Consider the following 18,631-nt stretch of genomic DNA (forward strand, 5'->3'; position numbering starts at 1 on the left):
TGATTTCATACAAAGTGTATAATTATTTTTTCTAAATCTGTGAAAAATGATGTTGGTAATGTAATAGGAATTGCATTGAATTTATAGATTACTTTGGGTAGTATAGACATTTTAAGAATGTTAATTCTTCCAATCCATGAGCATGGTATGGATTTCCACCTATTTACGTGTTCTACAATTTCCTTCCTTAGTGTTTCATTGTTCTCTCTATAGAGGTCCTTTACCTCCTTAGTTAAATATATTCCTACATATTTTATTTTCTTTGTTGCTATTTTGAAAGGTATTAAGTCCTTAATTTGTTTCTCCGATTAAATGTTATTGGCATATATGAATGCCTCCGATTTGTGTGTATTGATTTTGTAACCTGAGACTTTACTGAATTCATTAATTAATTCCAGGAGTCTCTTGGTTGAGTCCTTGGGGTTTTCCAGATACAAAATTATGTCATCAGGGAAAAGTGAGAGTTTGGTCTCTTCTGTCCCTATTTGGACACCCTTGATTTTGCTCTCTTGCCTGATAGCTATCGCAAGGACTTCCAATACTATGTTGAAAAGTAATGGGGACAGTGGGTAGCCTTGTCTGGTTCCCGTTCTGAGCAGGAATGCTTTCAATTTTTCCCCGTTCAGTATGATGTTGGCTGTGGGTTTGTCATATATGCCTTGTATCATTTTTAGGTAGGTCCCATTTATGCCTATTTTGTTAAGTGTTCTTATCATAAAAGGGTGTTGAATTTTGTCAAATGCTTTTTCTGCATCTATTGAGAGGATCATATGGTCTTTATTTTTGCTTCTATTTATGTGGTGAATTACATTTATAGATTTTCGTATGTTGAATCACCTCCGCATCTCTGGGATGAAGCCTACTTGGTCGTGATGAATTATTTTTTTAATAAGCACTTGGATACGATTTTATTGAGAATTTTTGCACCTACCGTCATGAGAGAAATTGGTCTGTAGTTTTCTTTTTTTGTTGCATCCTTTCCTGGTTTTGGTATCAATGTTATTTTGGCTTGGTAAAATGTGTTGGGGAGAATTCCATCCTTCCCAATATTGAAGAATAGTTTATGTAGGATGGGCACCAGTTCTTCTTTGTATGTGTGGCAAAATTCAGGTGTGAACCCATCTGGACCAGGGCTTTTCTTTTTGGGAAGGTTTTTTATTGCTGTTTCAATTTCAGTTCTTGATATTGGTCTATTCAAGAATTCTATTTCTTCCTGATTGAGCTTGGGAAGGCTGTGTGTTTCTAAAAATTTGTCCATTTCCTCCTCATTTTCCAATTTGTTTGCATAAAGATTTTTGTAATATTCATAGATGATGTCATGTATCTCTGTGGCATCGGTTGTGATTTCTCCTTTCATGTTCTTGATGGAAGTTACTAGAGATTTTTCTTTTCTGCTCTTGGTTAACTAGCCAGTGGTGTGTCTATTTTATTTATCTTTTCAAAGAACCAACTTTTTGTTTTATTAATTTCCCTTATAGTATTTTTGTTGTCTTTTTCATTTACTTCTGATTTGATCTTAATAATTTCTCGCCTTCTGCTGGGTTTGGGGTCAGTCTGTTCTTCTTTCTCCAGCTCTTTGAGTCTATTCATTAAGTTGTCTATTTGTAAGCTGTCTAACTTTTTGAAATAGGCATTTATGGAAATGAATTTTCCTCTCAGGACTGCTTTAGCTGCATCCCATAGATTTTGATAAGTTGTGTCACCTTTGTCATTTAATTCAAAGAATGTTTTGATTTCTGACTTAATTTCTTCCTTTACAAAATTGTTATTCAGGAGAAGGTTGTTTAGCTTCCATGACTTTGAGTAGGAATGAGAGTTCCTGTTAGGGTTCATTATTACTTTTATTCCACTGTGATCTGAGAAGATGCATGGTATGATTTCTATTTTTTTAAATTTTTTAAGACATGCTTTATGTCCTAGGATATGGTCAATCTTACAGATTGTCCCGTGAGCTGATGACAAGAATGTATATTCAGTGGATTTTGGGTAGAATGTCCTGTAGATGTCAGTCAGGCCCATTTGTTCTAGCATTCTGTTTAAGTCTACTATGTCTTTGCTTATTTTCTGCTTGGAGGATCTGTCCTGTGCTGTCAGTGGGGTGTTAAAGTCTCCAACTATTAAAGTGTTGTTGTCTATCATTTGGTTTAGATCAAGTAGGGTTTGCTTTATGAATCTGGGTGTGCCTAGGTTGGGGGCATATATATTAAGTATGGTTATGTCTTCTTGTTGAATTGTGCCTTTCACCAGTACGTAGTAACCGTCTTTGTCTTTTATTACTTTTGTTGGTTTAAAGACTAAGTTATTGGAAATTAAAACTGCCACACCAGCTTTCTTTTGGCTGCCGTTTGCTTGAAATATCAATTTCCATCCTTTTATTTTCAGTCTAAATGCATCTTTGCCGGTTAAGTGAGTTTCCTGAAGGCAGCAGATACTTGGTTTGTGTTTTTTTATCCATTGGCCCAGTCTATGTCTCTTGAGTGGGGAATTCAGGCCATTGACATTTAGTGACAGAACTGAGAAGTGGGACAGATTTCTGTTTCTCTTATTGGGTAGAACTTCATTGCTGTGTTTTCTCTCTTGAGCCATTGTGGTGGCTAGAATTTGATCTTTAGCTCTTGGATGGTTTTACATTCGTGGGTCTTTGTTGTGATGATCCGTGTGTAACTCTCTTTTGAGTACTTCTTGGAGGGGTGGTCTTGTCTTGGTGAATTCCCTCAGTCCTTGTTTATCTGAGAATGTCTTAATTTCTCCTTCATATAGAAAGCTTAGCTTAGCTAGGTACAAGATTCTAGGCTGGGCATTATTCTGTTTCAGAAGAGTGAGAATGGGGCCCCAACTTCTTCTTGCTTGTAAAGTTTCAGTTGAGAAATCTGGCATAATTCTAATGGGCCTCCCTTTGTATGTTACTTGTTTCTTTCTCCTTACAGCTCGAAGAAGGGTCTCTTTAGTGGATATTTTGGTCAGTCTGATGACTACGTGGCGTGGTGTTTTCCTATTTGCTATGAATCTACCAGGGGTTCTTTGAGCTTCTTGAACCTGTATACCTAGAGTTTTAGCAAGGCCTGGGAAATTTTCTTCTATTATGTCTTCAAATAGTTTATCCAGCCCTTGCTTATTATCTTCTTCACCCTCAGGGATGCTTATAACTCTCACGTTAGGCTTCTTCACATAATCCCACCTTTCTTGAAGACTCTGATCTTTTTTCTTATTTCTTTGCTCTATCTCTGTGACTGTCTTATTTAATTGGAAAGAGTTATCTTCGATCTCTGAGATTCTGTCTTCCATTGATCTACCCTGTTCTTGAGACTTTCCACTGTATTTTGTAGCTCCCTGAATAAATCCCTCATTTCTAGGAGTTCAGTTTGGTTTTTCTTCAATATTTCTATTTTTTTAGTGAATTTTTCTTCCAAATCCTGGATTTTTTTTGTGGTTTCTTTGTGTTGGTTATCTATTTTTTCTTGTATATCATTCAGCTTATTTATAACCCAAAACTGAAATTCTTCTGGCAACATGTTGGTATTCTGAATCTGGCTTGTGCCAATTGGAGGAGAGCTGGTATTTCTCTTTGGGGGTGAGGTTTCCTTTTGGTTTTTTGTGCTCCCCATATTTTTCCGCTGAGCCCTTCCCATCTGGCTCTATCATTAGATCTTTTCTCACAGCTTTAGTCTAGTTAACAGCACGCCTTGTACTCTGTTCTTAGGCTGTGAAACAATCTAGGTATGTTGCTTCCTTTCTCTAGAGGGGGAGACTGTTGTGTGTTGTTTAGAGTTTTTTTCTATCTCAGTTGGGGGACTGCTTCTGATGGGTCCATCCCCAGAGGGTTGGCTTGACCTAAGACCAGTTTGGCAAGTTAAATCACTGTGTTGTGGACTTTCAATTAGGAGGCAGGATTCACACTATTTGCAAGCAGAAAGCCTCTCCCTCTCTTTTTCTTTTTTCCCCTGTCTTTTGGTTCTTCCTCTAGATGTGTGGTTTCTGTCTCTTTCCGCAGGAAAGACACTGGCTAGGGGGAGGAGGCGGTACCCTCGCTCATTCAGTGTCCCAGCTGCTGCAGCTCCCATGGGCAAAGGTCTACCCTGTCCCAATGTTCCCAAGGTCCAGGCTCCACACTCTTGCATCTGGGGAAGCACTCAGTGTTCACACCTGGGAAGGGGACCTGGAGAGGGTCTACGGAGCAGGGGATGGAGCCTCCTGGGGAGCCTCCTGGCACCCTATGGCTCTGCAGCAGTTAGACCTTGGACCGCACAATTGCTGCTGCCCACCCGCAGATCACTGGCACTGGGGGGCAATTTTCAGGGTCCGATAGGAATCAGAGCTGGGGGTCTGGAGCCCTCAGAAGTATACAGTAGCTCCTGGGCTAGAGAGCCACCGAAAAGGAGAAAAGAAAAAGAACGAAAAGAAAGAAAGAGAAAAAAAAAACACAACACAAAACAAACAAACAAGCAAACAAAAAACCACTATAATAATAGTAAAAAATAATAATATTTTTAAAAAAGCAATATGAATAACAAGAAAAAGAAAAAGAGAAAACAAGAAAGAAAAGAAAAAGGAAAAGAAAGAAAGAAAGAGATAAAAAAAAACCCTGTTATTCCGCGATCAAGAGTCTTAGCTCTTTCCCCCTGATGTCTTCTGTCCACAGAGTTCACACGGAGCCCACAGCAGTTCCCCGGCCAGGGAGCCACCAAAAAGGAAAAATAGAGCAAAAAATCCCGCTTTAATATTTCACGTTCGCAGCCTCTCGCCTCGGCGCAGGTCCACGCCTGTACCTTTAAGATTTAGGTCACCACGGAAACCCGCCAGAGTCTAAGCTCCTTCCCACTGATGTCTCCCGTCCACAGAGTTCACACAGCGCCACGGCTCTTGGCGTTGGGTCTCGGGCTATAGAAGGGAACTGCGCGGGGACCCGCGCGGCCCCCTATGGATCCGCGGTGGATAAGCTGTGGGAACTGAGATGGTGACCGTGCGCCGGCGGGGAGAATTTTCAGAGCTCGGCAGGCGCCAGGGCCCACAGCAGCTCCCCAGCCGGGGAGCCGCCAAAGAGGAAAAATAAAGTTAAAAAAAAATCCCGCTTTAATATTTCACTCTCGCGGCCCCTCGCCTCTGCGCAGGTCTGCGCCTGTACCTTTAAGAGTTAGGTCCCCGCAGAAACCCGCCAGAGTCTAAGCTCCTTCTCACTTATGTCACCTGTCCTTGGAGCTCCGCCTCTCCCGCGGTGATTCTGCACCAATTTCAGTCAGATCCCTGATTGAGTGGGTGTGGAGGTCAGTGGGGAGATCAAGCCGCTTTGCTGTGGGGCTGAACCCGCCTCACTCGTCGGTGAGGCAGCTACAGCCGTCCCGCACTCCGCTGTCTGTTTTCTGTCCCGCACTCTCCAAATTATCTCGGTCTGATTTCCCACTCGCCTCTGTTTTTTCTTGTTCTCTGTGTCCCACGGTGATTCTCCATGGGTTCACACCACCGTTCCTGCAGGGGAGCAATCCTCTAGCATTGTGGCAGATCGAGATCCATGCCTTCCTCTCCAGGAGCACAAATCCAGGAGGTCACCTCCACTCCACCATCTTATGAACTAGCTTTAAAAGGAAATCAAGGAAAAAAATCCCATTTATAACAGCTGCAAAAACTACCTACGAATAAATTTAACCAAGAAAGATGAGAGAAATTGAACACACACACAGAAATAGAAAGACATCCCATGCTTATGGATTGGAAGAATTAAAACTGTTAAAACGATAATACTACCCAAAGCAATCTACAGGTTCAGTGCAACCCCTATGAAAACACCAATGGTATTCTTCACAGAAATGGAAAAAAACCAATCGTAACATTCCTATGGAACCACAAGAGGCCCTGAATAGGCAAAGCAATACTGAGCAAAATAACAAAGGTGGAGGCTTCACACTACCTGACTTCAGAATATACCACAAAGGGATATTAACCAAATCAGCATGGTATTGGTATACAAAGAGACACATAGACCCATGGAAGAGAATACAGAACCCAGAAATAAATCCACATATTTACAGCCAAATGATTTTCAATAAAAGTGCCAGGGACATACACTGAAGAAGGAACAATAAATGGTGCTGAGAAAAGTAGATATCCATATGCAGAAGAATGAAAATAGACCCCTATCTCTCACCCTACACAAAAATCAGCTAAAAATGGATTAAACACTTAAATGGAGGACCCGAAACTCTTAAACTTCTAGAAGAAAACATAGGGAAAATGCTTCAGGACATTGGTCTAGGTAAATATTTTATGGGTAAGACTACAAAAGCACAGGCAACAGAACCAAAAACAGAATAATGGGACTATATTAAACCAAAAAGTTTCTGCACAGCAAAGGAAACAATCAACAGAGTGAAGAGACAACCTGTAGAATGGGAGAAAATATTTACAAACTATTCATCTGACAAGGGACTAATATCCAAAGCATAAAAGGAACTCAACTCCCCAGCAAAACAACAAATAATCCAATTAAAAATGAGCAAAGGATCTGAACAGACAGTTTTCAGAAGAACACATACAAATGGTCAACAAGTATGTGAAAGAAAAAATGCTCAACATCGCTAATCACCAGGGAAATGCAAATCTAAAGCACAGTGAGATATCATCTCATCCCAGTCAGAATGCCTATTATCAAAAAGACAAAAAGATTAAGTGTCAGCAAGGATGTGGAGAAAGGGGAACTCTTGTACATTGTTGGTCAGAATGTAAATTAGTACAGCCATCATGGGAAACAGTATGGAGGTTTCTCAAAATGCTAAAAATTGAACTACCATATGATCTAGCAATCCCACTGCCAGGTATTCATCCAGAAGAAAGGGAATCAGTATATTGGAGAGGTATCTGCACCCCCTGGTTTATTGCAGCACTATGCTCAATAGCCAAGATATGGAATCAACCTAAGTATCTCTCAACAGATGACTGGATAAAGAAAATGTGGTGTATATATACACAGTAGAATAGTATTCAGCTATGAAAAACAATGAAACCCTGTCATTCGAGGCAACATGGATGAACCTGGAGGATGTTATGTTAAGTGAAATAAGTCAGACACAGAAAGATAAACACCACGTGTTCTCACTCATAGGTGGGAGCTAAATAGGATGGGCCCCTAGAAGTAGAGAGTAGAATTGTGGTTAGGGGAGGCTGGGAAGTGTTAGAGGGGAGGAGAGGATAACGGAGAGTTTGGCTAACCGATACTAAATTACAGCCAGATAGGAGGAATAAGTTCTAGTGTTCCATAGCACTGTAGGGTGAATATGGTTAACAATAATTTATTTCAGACGTTCAAAAAGCTAGAATAGAGGATTTTGAATGTTGTCAACACAAAGAAATGATAAATGAAGTGATGGATATCCTAGTTACTCTGATTTCATCATCACACATGGTACACATGTATCCAAATATCACCCTGCACCCCATAAATATGTACAATTACCACCTGTCAACTAAAAATAAAAGGGAAAGGAAGACACAACACACGCTGCAAGCTCTCTCTCATATGGGGAATTTAAAAAAGTCCATCTCATAGGTGCAGAAAGTAGAATGGCGCTTACTACAGGGTGAGGGTGGGGGGATGGGGAAAAGGGAGATTTCGGTCAAAGGGTACAAAGTTCCAGTTAGACGGGAGCAGTAAGTTTTACTGATCTACTCCACAGCCTTATTAGTTAAAAATAATGTGTAGCATGTTTTGAAATTGCTAAAAGAGTAGATTTTGAATGTTCTCAGCACATACACACACACACACACACACACACACACACACGCGCGCGCACACAAGGATAGGTAAGGTGAGGTGATGGAAGGGTTAATTACCTTGATGTAATCATTCCACATTGTGTACATATATCAAAACATCACATTGCACCCCATAAATAGATACAATTATTGTTTGTCAATTAAATTTTTTAATAAAAAATTAAATTTATAGACTGCTGCTTCTGGGAAGATGGTGTAGACAGACATACATTTCCCTATTCTTTGCACTGAGTACAACTTAAAATCCTTGACAGTACATATAAAACAAACATAAGACTCTGAAAAGTGGAGAGAAGAAAGCAGATCAACTAGGGATCTCAGAGGGACATTGTGGTTAAGTTTCTGTCAGACGTACCCCAGACTTGGAGCAGAAGAAACTAGCTACTGGAAAGGCCAAAAGGCACAGGCAAAGAAACAAAACAAAACGAAAAAAGCAAGCTAACGAACAAACAAAAATTCCGGACAAAAGCCTTTTCCCTCTAGCCTAAGGAACAGAAAGGGGCAGCCTAGTAGGACAGGAAACATTTTCACAGTAACTGCTCTACTCCAGCCAAACAGCCCAGAAAACCTTGTGGCCCAGTACCCACTCATGCCAGCAAAGGTCTAGAGGTCTAGTGGGGAGTGTAGCCTTCCATACTCATGATCTCACTCATTGTCGGATCTAAAAGTGTTGATCTTATAGAAGTAGAAAGTAGAATGGTGGCTACTAGAGGCTGGAGGTTGGGGGGATTGGAGAGGTGTTGGTCAAAATTTGTCAAAATTTCAGTTAGACAGGAGGAATAAATTCAAGAGATCTATTGTACCCCATGGTGACTATAGATAATAACAATATTTTGTGTACTTGAAATTTGCCAGGAGACTAGATTTTAAGTCTTCTCACCACAAAAAAAGGTAAGCATGTGAGGTAATGCATATGTTAATTAGCTTGATTTAGCCATTTCACCATGTATACTTACATGAAGACATCATCATACTTGTATGGAAATATCACACACCATAAACATATATAATTTTTATTTGTCAATTTAGAAAGACAGAATAATAAAGAGAAAGTCTTCCAGGACATCGACAAGTGAATTGAACTGAATCGAAATGGTTATGAAACAGATCAAAGTTTGTGGGGCAAAGCTAAAGCATTGTTGAAAGGAAAATTTATACCGTTAAGCACTTGCATTAGACAAAAGGAAAAGTATCAAGGCAGTAATCTAAGGTGTCACCTCAATAAACTAGAACAAAGAAGAGCAAAAGAAACCCTAAGCAAGGGGAAGGAAAGGAATATGAAAAATAAGTACAATAATCCATGAAATGGAAAATAGAAAAACAATAGAGAAAATCAATGAAACAAAAATCATTTTTTTAAAAAAAAGATCAATAAAACTTGCACATCTCAGCCATGACTGACAAAATAAACCTGTGATGATTCACTGTATTTGCACATACTTACTGAATGAGTTTAATAACTATATTCATGAAACTTTTCATGTAGTCTACTTTAGGAAGCTAAACCTCTACATTTCCAACAGGAATCATACAGTGGAAAGAAGAAATAAGAGAAGCATCAGACCCTAGATTAAAATGACAACGAAATTCAGTTTTTGACCTACAGCCAGATCGCTATCTTTCCTCATAGGAACTAGATTTTGTAGTATCTTTCATAATTAGCTCAATTCTTTTTCTAAGAGATAGAAATAATTCCAAAATATCTGTGCCACGAGTTCAATTTTTTATGCGGCAAGCACGTCTTTGCAAATTGGAAAGTTCTTGGAGACAAAATGTCTCATGACTCATGTAATGCTAAAAATAAGGGAGTTGAGGTTTTTCAGATATTGAATCAATTATTCTTCCACATTGTTAGGAAGGTCTTGTATTATAGGGGCATTTGCTTGGTGACCTAGTTGAAGGTCTTCTGCTTTTTGTAAAATATTATATATGGCCTCACAATTGTCTAACATACACTCTGTAATTGAAATAACAATTTCTTTTTGCCATGTCTCCGTCTAAAATGTGTGTGGGGTGTGTGTGTGTGTGTGTGTGTGTGTGTGTGTGTGTATAAGATCGAAGCCATTTTGTAGCTGGCCAAATTAACAACCTCAGATCCCCTTAGTAATTATCAAAAACCACTTCTTTGTTGTTGCTGGCCAGTTAATTCTAATCTCAGGCAACTGATTTTGTCAATCTGTTTGGACTGTTAGAGGGGAAGTTCTTATCAAACTCATCATGGTTTTGTTTACATTTAGCTTACTATTGTTCACTTTATTCTCTTTATATTTCTTTCAAAAAACCAATAAACAGCTTTTTGTGTTCTGCTGCAGCAAATACAACATGAAATACAACAACAATGTGGAGGAGGGAGGGGAATGAGATGCTCTTTTTCACAGCAAAGTGCCCGCCAAAAAAAGCAGAAACGGATGATAGAATTAGAAAATCACCATTTTTAAGGCAACAAAGTAATAATCAAATCGGGCAAAAGCCCTGAATGGATATTAAAGCCAAGAGGTGAAATTTGGTTGGAGAACAGAATATCCAAATATCATGCCACAGACTACTTATTAATTGCAGATGGACAAAGATACCTTCACAGTGGAGCCATCTGTCTGACAAACACCTTAAGTAAGTGATTAAACTGATTAATACCAATAGCATCAGCGATAACTAGACAAACTGGCCTTAGGAGCCTCCAGATGTGATATAATGTGAACTCCTCATCACCTACTTAATATTCTTACCCCAAATATTAAACATAAATCTAAACAAGAGGCAAAGATCAGGGAAACCCATACTGTGGGACACTGTACTGGACAACAGGCCTAGGCTCTGGAAAAATGTCATTGTCATGGAAGATTTAAAAAATTGTTTGGGGGACTGTTCGTGATTAGAGGACACTAAAGATTCATGACAACTGTATGCACCGTTTGATAGTTGATTGGATTGTTGATGCTCCAGGAAATCTCTCAAAAGGGTAGTATTGGGACAATTGGGGAAATTTAAGTAGGGACTGTATATGGACGTAGATAATATTGCCGTATCATTGTTAAATTTCTTCAATGTGGTAATGGTACTCTGGTTGCATAGGAAGACACCCTAGTCCTTAGGAGATACATGCTGAAGTAATTGGGTGAAATGAAGAGTTGTTGAATGGTTAAGCAAGAAAAAAATATTGAGACATAAAGCAATGGGATAATGTGAATCTAGGCAAAAGATTGTTCATTTGTATTACCCCTTCAACGTTGTGTGTTTTCAAAATAAAAAGTTGAGAAAAAAATGGATTTCTCATATTTTAGAGGTACACACTGAAATATTTACAAATCAAATAAGATAAATTAAGATATACAAGTTTTGCACTTTTTTGATATTTGCTTGAAAATAATCTGGAGGAGTGGGGAGGGGAGAGGATATGTATGAAATGAGATCGGCCATGAGTGGTTAATGGTTGCAGATGGCTAATTGGGGATTCCTTATGCTATCCTCTCTTGTGCAGTGGTTCTCAAAGTGTGGTCCCCCCCGACCAGCAGCGTCAGCATCATCAGGGAATTTGTTAGAAATGCAAACTCTGGGTTCCACTTCAAATCCTGTAATGTGAGAATACAGATAGAGAGCTCAGCAATCTGTGTTTCACCATGCTCTCTGGGTGATTCTGATGCAAGCTAATGTTCCAGTGTACATTTGTACAGCACTTTAATGTACACGAATAATATGCCATGGCTAAGTTACCATTATCCCAGGAGAGGAACACTGGCTTAACATTAGAAAAAGTGTAGGTGGAAGGAGGCATGAAAGAGGTTTGTGTGTGGCTAATATATTTTGTTGCTTGCTCTAGATGCTATTAGTAATTGCATGTGTACGCTTAACTTTCTTAAAAAAGTCATTAATGATTTTTGTACCTTTTTGATTATAAGTTAAACTTTGATAAAGGTTTTGGAAAAATCTATAAATGACAGTCATCGTAGTCACAGATAAAATAGAGTCCTGATCATTTCCTTGCAGGCAAAAAGGAAAATTCAGCATCTATTCACAATGTTTAAGGCACACTTTTGAAATTAGGAATGTAAGGGTATGTTCCTTAATCTGGTAAAGGGAAAGAAAGAGAGGAAGGAAGGAAGGAAGGAAGGAAGGAAGGAAGGAAGGAAGGAAGGAAGGAAGGGAGGGAGGGAGGGAGGGAGGGAGGGAGGGAGGGAGGGAGGGAAGCAGGGAGAGACGGAGGGAGGGAAGGAGGGAGGAAGAAAAGGAAGGGAAAGAAAGGGAAGGGAAGGGAAGGGAAAACACAGGGAGACTGTTTTAATATGAAAATGCTGGCGGCATTCTATTTAAAATCAGGAACAACCCAAAGAAGTCCAATTTTGCCATCTCTATGAGATCTTGTACTGGTTTTGCTAGCCAGCACCATAAGAAGCCCAGAGGTCTGATTCTATTTCTACTACTCATAGATTCACAGAAAACCCCAGAGCACCTACAGACAAATTTTTAGATATAAGAAGACTTTATCATGGTGGTGGACTTTAAGATCAATATACTTTTTAAAAAGTTAAATGCATTTGTGTAAATTAGACACAAATAGAAATTGTCATTTTAAACAGACATCAAATACAAGAGCTGCAACACTCTACAGTATCTTGGGATAAATACAATAAACGATGTACAAGATCTGAATGTACAGAAGATAAAACTAAAAACTAAGCTGAAGGATTAAAAAGTTAAAGACCCACATAAATGGACACATCCCAAGTTGGTGACTAGGAAGGCTGAATAGGGGGACATAGTCAATTGTCCCCTAACTGATCCATAGATTCCGCAAAAAGGCATTCCAATCTGTTACAACTGAGTTTTCAGGAAACTTGACACTGCAGGCTCTAATATGTATGTGGAAGCGCAAAAGGCAAAGAATAGCAAAGATATATTTGGAGATGATGAATAAGATGTAAGGACTTGCCCTAGCAGACGTCACGATGTGTTATGAAGTTATAAAATTTAAGACAATGTAGTACTGGCTCAGGAATAGACAAATGTATCTATGGAACGTAACAGGGAGGTCAGAAACAGAGACACACAAATATGGACGAAAATGTCTCCAGACATTGGCAAATGTTCCTTGGGGGTGCAAAGTCACCCCAACCCAGAATCCCTGGCACAGGAATACAGATTGATCTTAACAGCACACACTGAATTTTTAAAAGGTAAATTACAGAATACCAAGAACATGACTTAAAAATGCATTCACACAAAATATTTCACACCCAAAGGGAGACTAGTCTGGGAAACAAGCCTTGAGGAGCTTAAAGCTCAACTTCACTTCAGGTGCTCCTGGCGGGCCCAGTGAATCTCTTCCCTGGGAGAAGAGACAGAACAGGAGAAGCGACAGCCAGGCAAAGGGGGCACGACCACAGCGCGTGAGCGGCAGGGCATCTCGAAGTTCATTGGTCTCCAGGCACCAGCGGTGGGAGGTGGAAGGCAGTGCTGCATGCAGCTCATTGGCCTTTGTCGGAAGGGCGGGAAGGGGAGCTGAAGCTGAGTCTTCCCTCAGACCTCTTGTCTCAGCTGATTGATTCCAACCTGCTGGTGGCTGTGATAACCACAGGCTGGCATCAGGAGTATGATCCACATTTTCCATGCCTCTTATTTCCTCCCACTCTCCTGCTCCAGATCCCCAAGCCCTTCCCCTCTGCCCCACCGCAGCAGGGTGCCCCCCCACCCGCTCCTGATGTCCCATTCCACCCCTATCCCTCTCGGAACCCCTTTTGGAGGGACCCCTTGCCCCAGCCACCTGAGCAACTGGCCTCTGGCCACTGGCACATGACTCGTGCACCTGCTTTTTATTCAGAGGTAGTGAGGTAGTGAAGGAATGGGCTTCCTGAGGAAGTGAGGCACTCAGAGGTGGCAGGACAGGATGTGTGTGTTGGTGACGGGAGGGGAGAGGGTGTGCTCAAGCACAGTTTTTGAAGTGTGCAGAGGAATATGGAAGATTGTTGGGAGGCTGTGGAGGGAATGCCTGGGTTTGTGTGAAAGCAGACAGGGTGCGTCGGTCCAGGAGAAAAATTATTGCACTGAGGAGTTGCCTATTGGCTAGGTCAGAGCGTGGCACCCCACAGGGGGCTCAACAAATACCTATCTGCTGAAGGAAGCATCAAGGGAATGAATGACGGGATGAGTGAAAATAATAATTGAAAGAGGGCCAGGGATCCAGGAGGACAATATGATTTCATGGGGTACAAGAGGGAAATCAGCTTAAAGGGAGAGCAAGAGGATAATTAAACTTAAGGTGGGGCACAAGAAAAAAATCAGAATGGAATGTGAGGGGAAAACTTAATATAGGGCACGGAAGAGACTAATAATCGAATTGAGCACAGGGGGCATAAAATCATGTGTGGGGAGTGAATGAATGCGGGAGGTTTGGAAGAGATTTGTTGAAGTGGACACCAGGAATAATAGTTGGGTTTGGCAGAGTACAGGATGACACATAAGAAGGGGGTGTAGTAATTGTTGAAGGGGGCATGGGAGTGCACGTGTGTGACTGAAAATGGGGTCTGTGGTGGAGTGAAGGTAAGCAAGGAGAATAATGAATCGATTGAACACGTCCGGGACCCATGATGCTGAGAGTTTCTTGGGAGGAGGCTATACATGAGTGGGGCTTCCTGGGAAAGAGGCAACTTGAGCAAGGCGGTCAGGGTGAAGGTTGGAGAAAGCCATGGGAGAAGAAGGGAGGGGGCAATCTCATTCCAGCAGTGAGCAGGATAGAGAAGAAGAATCCAGCCACCTCAGATAGGGTTTTCCAAGGGCAGAGGAAGTACGTTGAGGGTAGGGGATCATGTGGCCATTCTGACCTCCGCTCCTGACCCTAGAACCATGGAACCCAAAGAAATACCTGCTGTGCCCTGCTGCCCCTCTGACTCCGAATGCACCACAGGGCGTGAGACTGGAGCCCCGTGGGGGATTGAACTTGGCCCCAGAAGAGCTATAGGTCGCTGTGACCGCTGCCACAACCATGGCATCACTACCCAAATCAGGGGCCACAAGCATTTCTGCCTCTTCCAGGCCTGCAAGTGTCACAATTGTGCCCTCTTCTCGTGAGTATGGTGTCTGAGACGGGGAGGGGTCAGGCCTCCTCTAAATGCGACTAACCTTAGACCTGCAATCCCCTACTTTAGGGAGCACCGCAGGATCTTGCCTGCTGTGAGTGCCTTGAAGAGGGGGCAGCGGGCTCGGCTAAAGAGGCACCTGGCTCGAGGACTGATAAGGAGTATGGCTGCCCCTCCCAAAGGTCACACCCATGCCAAGAATTTGCCCGTGGAAGGAGGAGTCCTCAGTGAGTGTCTCTGGCCAGGGAGGGAGCCTGAGTTTGGGTGGAGGAAGCATGAGTAGTTCTGTCACCAGTCCTGTCACCAAAGTTTGGTGTGGCCTGGGGCAAGTTACTCCCTGGACCTTACCTTGCCCAAATATAAAACGTCACCAATGTTATCTACCAAGTGTTTGTCAGAAGGAGAGATCTGGGGGGTCGAAAAGGTGCATGGTGAGGTGAGAACTGAGACTAGGGGTGGGTAAAGTGGGGTGCGGCCTGTGGGAGGGACAGCAAAGCTGTCCCTGGTCTTTCACAGCTGGGAAGGAGAGCAACGTGCTGCAGCCTGAGGCCCACATCCGCACAACCCCCAAGGAGGTAAGGAGAGTCCGTGGCCAGCGGGGGAGGCTCCCACCCAGCCACTGCCCAGACCCCTTTCACTGTGCCCCAAAGACATGGGTTCCATCTGCGACCCTACCACCAACTTGCCTTGTGACCCTGGGAAAAGTCACTCCCCCCTGGGCCCCAATCTCCCCAGTTGTGAAATGAAAGGTAAGACTGGCTGGTCTTCAAGGTCTTCAGAGCTCTGACGTTCTGGGATCCTATCCTCATCCCAGAACATGCCCACACCTCCTCTTTCCATGGCTGGCCTGGTACCTGACTCCAGCCCATGTTCTCTGCCTCTGCAGGAGAGCTCCCCAGGGGCTCTGCTGCTCGACAAGCCCCCAGAACATTTGTCTCTGCCCTGCACTCCAGCGACCTTGGAGCAGCAACTGACGGTTTCTCTTTCCGGGGAGCCCCACGGGCCTCTTGCCCTGCTCAGCACGTGAGTGGAGTGGAGACCATGGAACTGGCTGTGTCTTGTGTGCCCAACCTTGTGCTTGGTGCCATGGGAGATAGGAGGAGGAAAAAGGGGAGGAGAAGGAGAAGGAAAAAGGGAAGGAGAAGGCAGCATCTGAGACTAACGGGCAAGGACAGGGCTCTCCCAGCTTTGCCATTTCCTATTGGTGAGGCTTTGGACAAGTGACTTTACGTGTCTGAGCCTCCGTTTGCTTATGGGTGTACTGGGGACAATATTCTATACCTATAGCACTGAAAAGAGGACTGACACAGGCCTGCCACATAGTAGGCCTCCAACAAATGAGGGTTGTTACTCCACATGAAGCAGACGGACAGGATAGAAGGTCCTGCTGACAAGTGGAGGCCATGATGGTGAAGGCCACAGAGGCCCAGGGGAAAGTCCAGAGGCCATTAGAAAAAGCTTCCTGGAGATGAGCCAGACTTGTCCTTCAAGACTCATGGGGATTGGGCAATATGGAGGCGAGAACCAGTCCCTGAACAGTCACATCTCTCCAGGTGCTTTACAGATTAAAACACAGACACCTGTGGCTTCCCATAATCTTCATCGTTGCCCTGGGAGGAAAATGCTGGCAGGAATAAGTGTCTCGGGAAAGATATAGAAATAAGAGGTATGGAAAGGAAAACAGGCCAAGCAGGAGAAGGGATTTGCCCCAGCTACAACGACTAATGGTCCAGCAGGCATTGGGATTTCCACATCCGGCTATTGCAAAATCCTGCCCCTCTCTCTGTCTACTGGTAGTATGTGTCTGTCAGAGGATTTTAATCCCCTGGCCTCTCCTCTCCTTGTTTCTAGATGCTCAACTCTGATCCTCCAGCCCTGTGCCACCCTTGACCCTCTTCTACTGCAGCCACAGGTACTGGGAAAGTAGCGGGGTCCAGAGCCCTGGGAGGGGCGGAGCTTAGCGGATGGGAAGAGCAGAAGGCCTTGGGGGGCGGGGGGCTCGAGGGAACTTGGGGCTGAAGGGGCACTTGTCGCATTGGCAGGAGGTATGGTTTCCAGTGCCCATTCTCTCACGCCCTTTCCTTTGCAGGCCCCCAAAGCCTCGGACCAGGCTGCGGTTTCTGCCTCCTTAGAGTGGCAGCGGAAGCTGGAGGCTGCTGAGGCTCTGCTGACTCTGAGAGACTCTTCCCAGGCCCCTTCGGACTCCATCTCCCTGCACCAGCCCTGCGGCCCACCAGGTAGCCTGCTCCTTGGAAGGAGAACATGGGGTGGGGATACTTGGGAACAGGGTGGTGGGGGGAGGGTGCCTCATGGTAAGCAGGTTCTAACTGGGAAATCAGGGTCGGTAGGTTGAACTTCCTTGGGGCCAGGCACCCAAGCTCCTCAGTCCGACTCTTGAAATGGCAGTTGAGGGCTGTTCAGTGAATCTGCAGCTTATTGAGCTTTGTGCTGAACAGCAAACGTCCGGTGCCCTGATGTCAAGAAACAAGGAAACTGAAGTCCCGAGAGTGGCAGGGACTTGCCTTAGAGCATGCAGCATCTGCAGTGGAGGAACCAGGTCTCCTGACTCCCAGCCCAGGGCTCTCTACCCAGACCCCTGCGGTCTGCTGCAGTCTGGGGAGGACATACAGAGGTGGTAAGGGTCTGGTCTGGAAGGAGGTCTGGTCCCTGGCTGCAGGGAGCCTCCAGTCTAAATGTGGAGCCTGGATGCCTTGGCAAGCAAGCTGTGTTTTCTGGCTGAATCTCAATGATGGAGGAGCTGTGAGGAGGGATAAACACCTGGGGAGGCTAAGAGGGAAGGCTAGGCATTCCTGGACCCAAATGGTGGATGGCGCATGGTACGTGAGTGAAGAAACAACCCTGGAGGAACTGCTGAGATAGAAGGGGACAAGGCTGGAGAGGCTACAAATCACAGAGGTCTGGCAGGCCAGGCTTAGGAGGCTAGACCAGCAACTGTGGGTGGTGAGGTGCCAGGGAATGTTTCAGAGGTAGGGAGGAGCATTTTCAGAGACCCTGGGCTGGACAGAAAGAGATGTGGTGGTTGTGATGGAGGGATCGGGGAGGGGGGGAGGCAAGCCTGAAGATGGGGAAATCGGAGAGGAAAGGGTCTGTACAGTAGTCCAGGTGACAAACTTTGGTTGGGTGGGACACACAAAAAAGGGGAGAGCTGGGAGGGGACATGGATGTGACCTGGCTCTGGCCCCTTCCTTTCTGTCTACAGCTCCTGCTGGAGATAAAGGACTCCAGCCTCCCAGCCCCTCTCTCCACCCCAGGCCAGCCAGCTCCCTCTCGCTGCCTATTGGACATCTGGGGTGCATCTCCCTCTTGAGCTAGGAGCCCAGAGGAGGAGGCCTCAATAGAGCACTGCCTATTTGGTATCCTGTTTCTGAATGTGCAAAATGGTTAACATCCAAAATGCTTAACATCTCTTTTTTTAAGCCTTCAGGTGTTTTATAAGCTTTCAGACCCTTTTTATTAAGTGGGGCAATTCCTTGGCTGAGGGTGGATATTCTTGTACCTCTATCCCTTACTCCTTTGGATGCTGGGGCCTTTTTATGTCTCCTATCATAGCAGGATTGTGCAATCTAAGTTGATCAGTCTCTAAATGGGGTTCTGTGGGAATTCATATGCCAGAGTTTTTATTTGTCTTGTGATTGCAGACATACCTGTGCACTCACGTACGTATCCATGCATGTGGAAACATAAGAATGTTTTCACTTTGTCTCTAGGTTTGTGTGTGTGAACAAATAATAAACCCTTGTTGTTGTAAGACACTGTGATATATGGGTTGTTTGTTA

General features: G+C 43.7%; 1 protein-coding gene across 1 annotated transcript; it reads left to right on the top strand.

Moving 5' to 3' along the window:
• The first annotated feature begins 14,601 nt into the window (after positions 1-14,601).
• On the top strand, positions 14,602-18,167 carry LOC123628229 (doublesex- and mab-3-related transcription factor C1-like). The gene is made up of 7 exons (XM_045537858.1): positions 14,602-14,822; positions 14,904-15,061; positions 15,351-15,409; positions 15,721-15,857; positions 16,686-16,746; positions 16,924-17,071; positions 18,055-18,167. Exons 1-7 carry the CDS (start codon positions 14,602-14,604, stop codon positions 18,165-18,167), a joined length of 897 nt encoding a protein of 298 aa, XP_045393814.1.
• The last annotated feature ends 464 nt before the right edge of the window (positions 18,168-18,631 follow it).

The sequence above is a fragment of the Lemur catta genome, chromosome X, assembly GCF_020740605.2.
Source record: "Lemur catta isolate mLemCat1 chromosome X, mLemCat1.pri, whole genome shotgun sequence".
Lineage (NCBI taxonomy): Eukaryota > Metazoa > Chordata > Mammalia > Primates > Lemuridae > Lemur > Lemur catta.

Coding starts and splice junctions, on each gene's coding strand:
- LOC123628229 (XM_045537858.1), top strand. CDS start 14,602: ATGGAACCCAAAGAAATACCTGCTGTGCCCTGCTGCCCCTCTGACTCC. Junction 15,410..15,720: donor TCCGCACAACCCCCAAGGAG/GTAAGGAGAGTC, acceptor CTGCCTCTGCAG/GAGAGCTCCCCAGGGGCTCT. Junction 17,072..18,054: donor CCAGCCCTGCGGCCCACCAG/GTAGCCTGCTCC, acceptor TTCTGTCTACAG/CTCCTGCTGGAGATAAAGGA.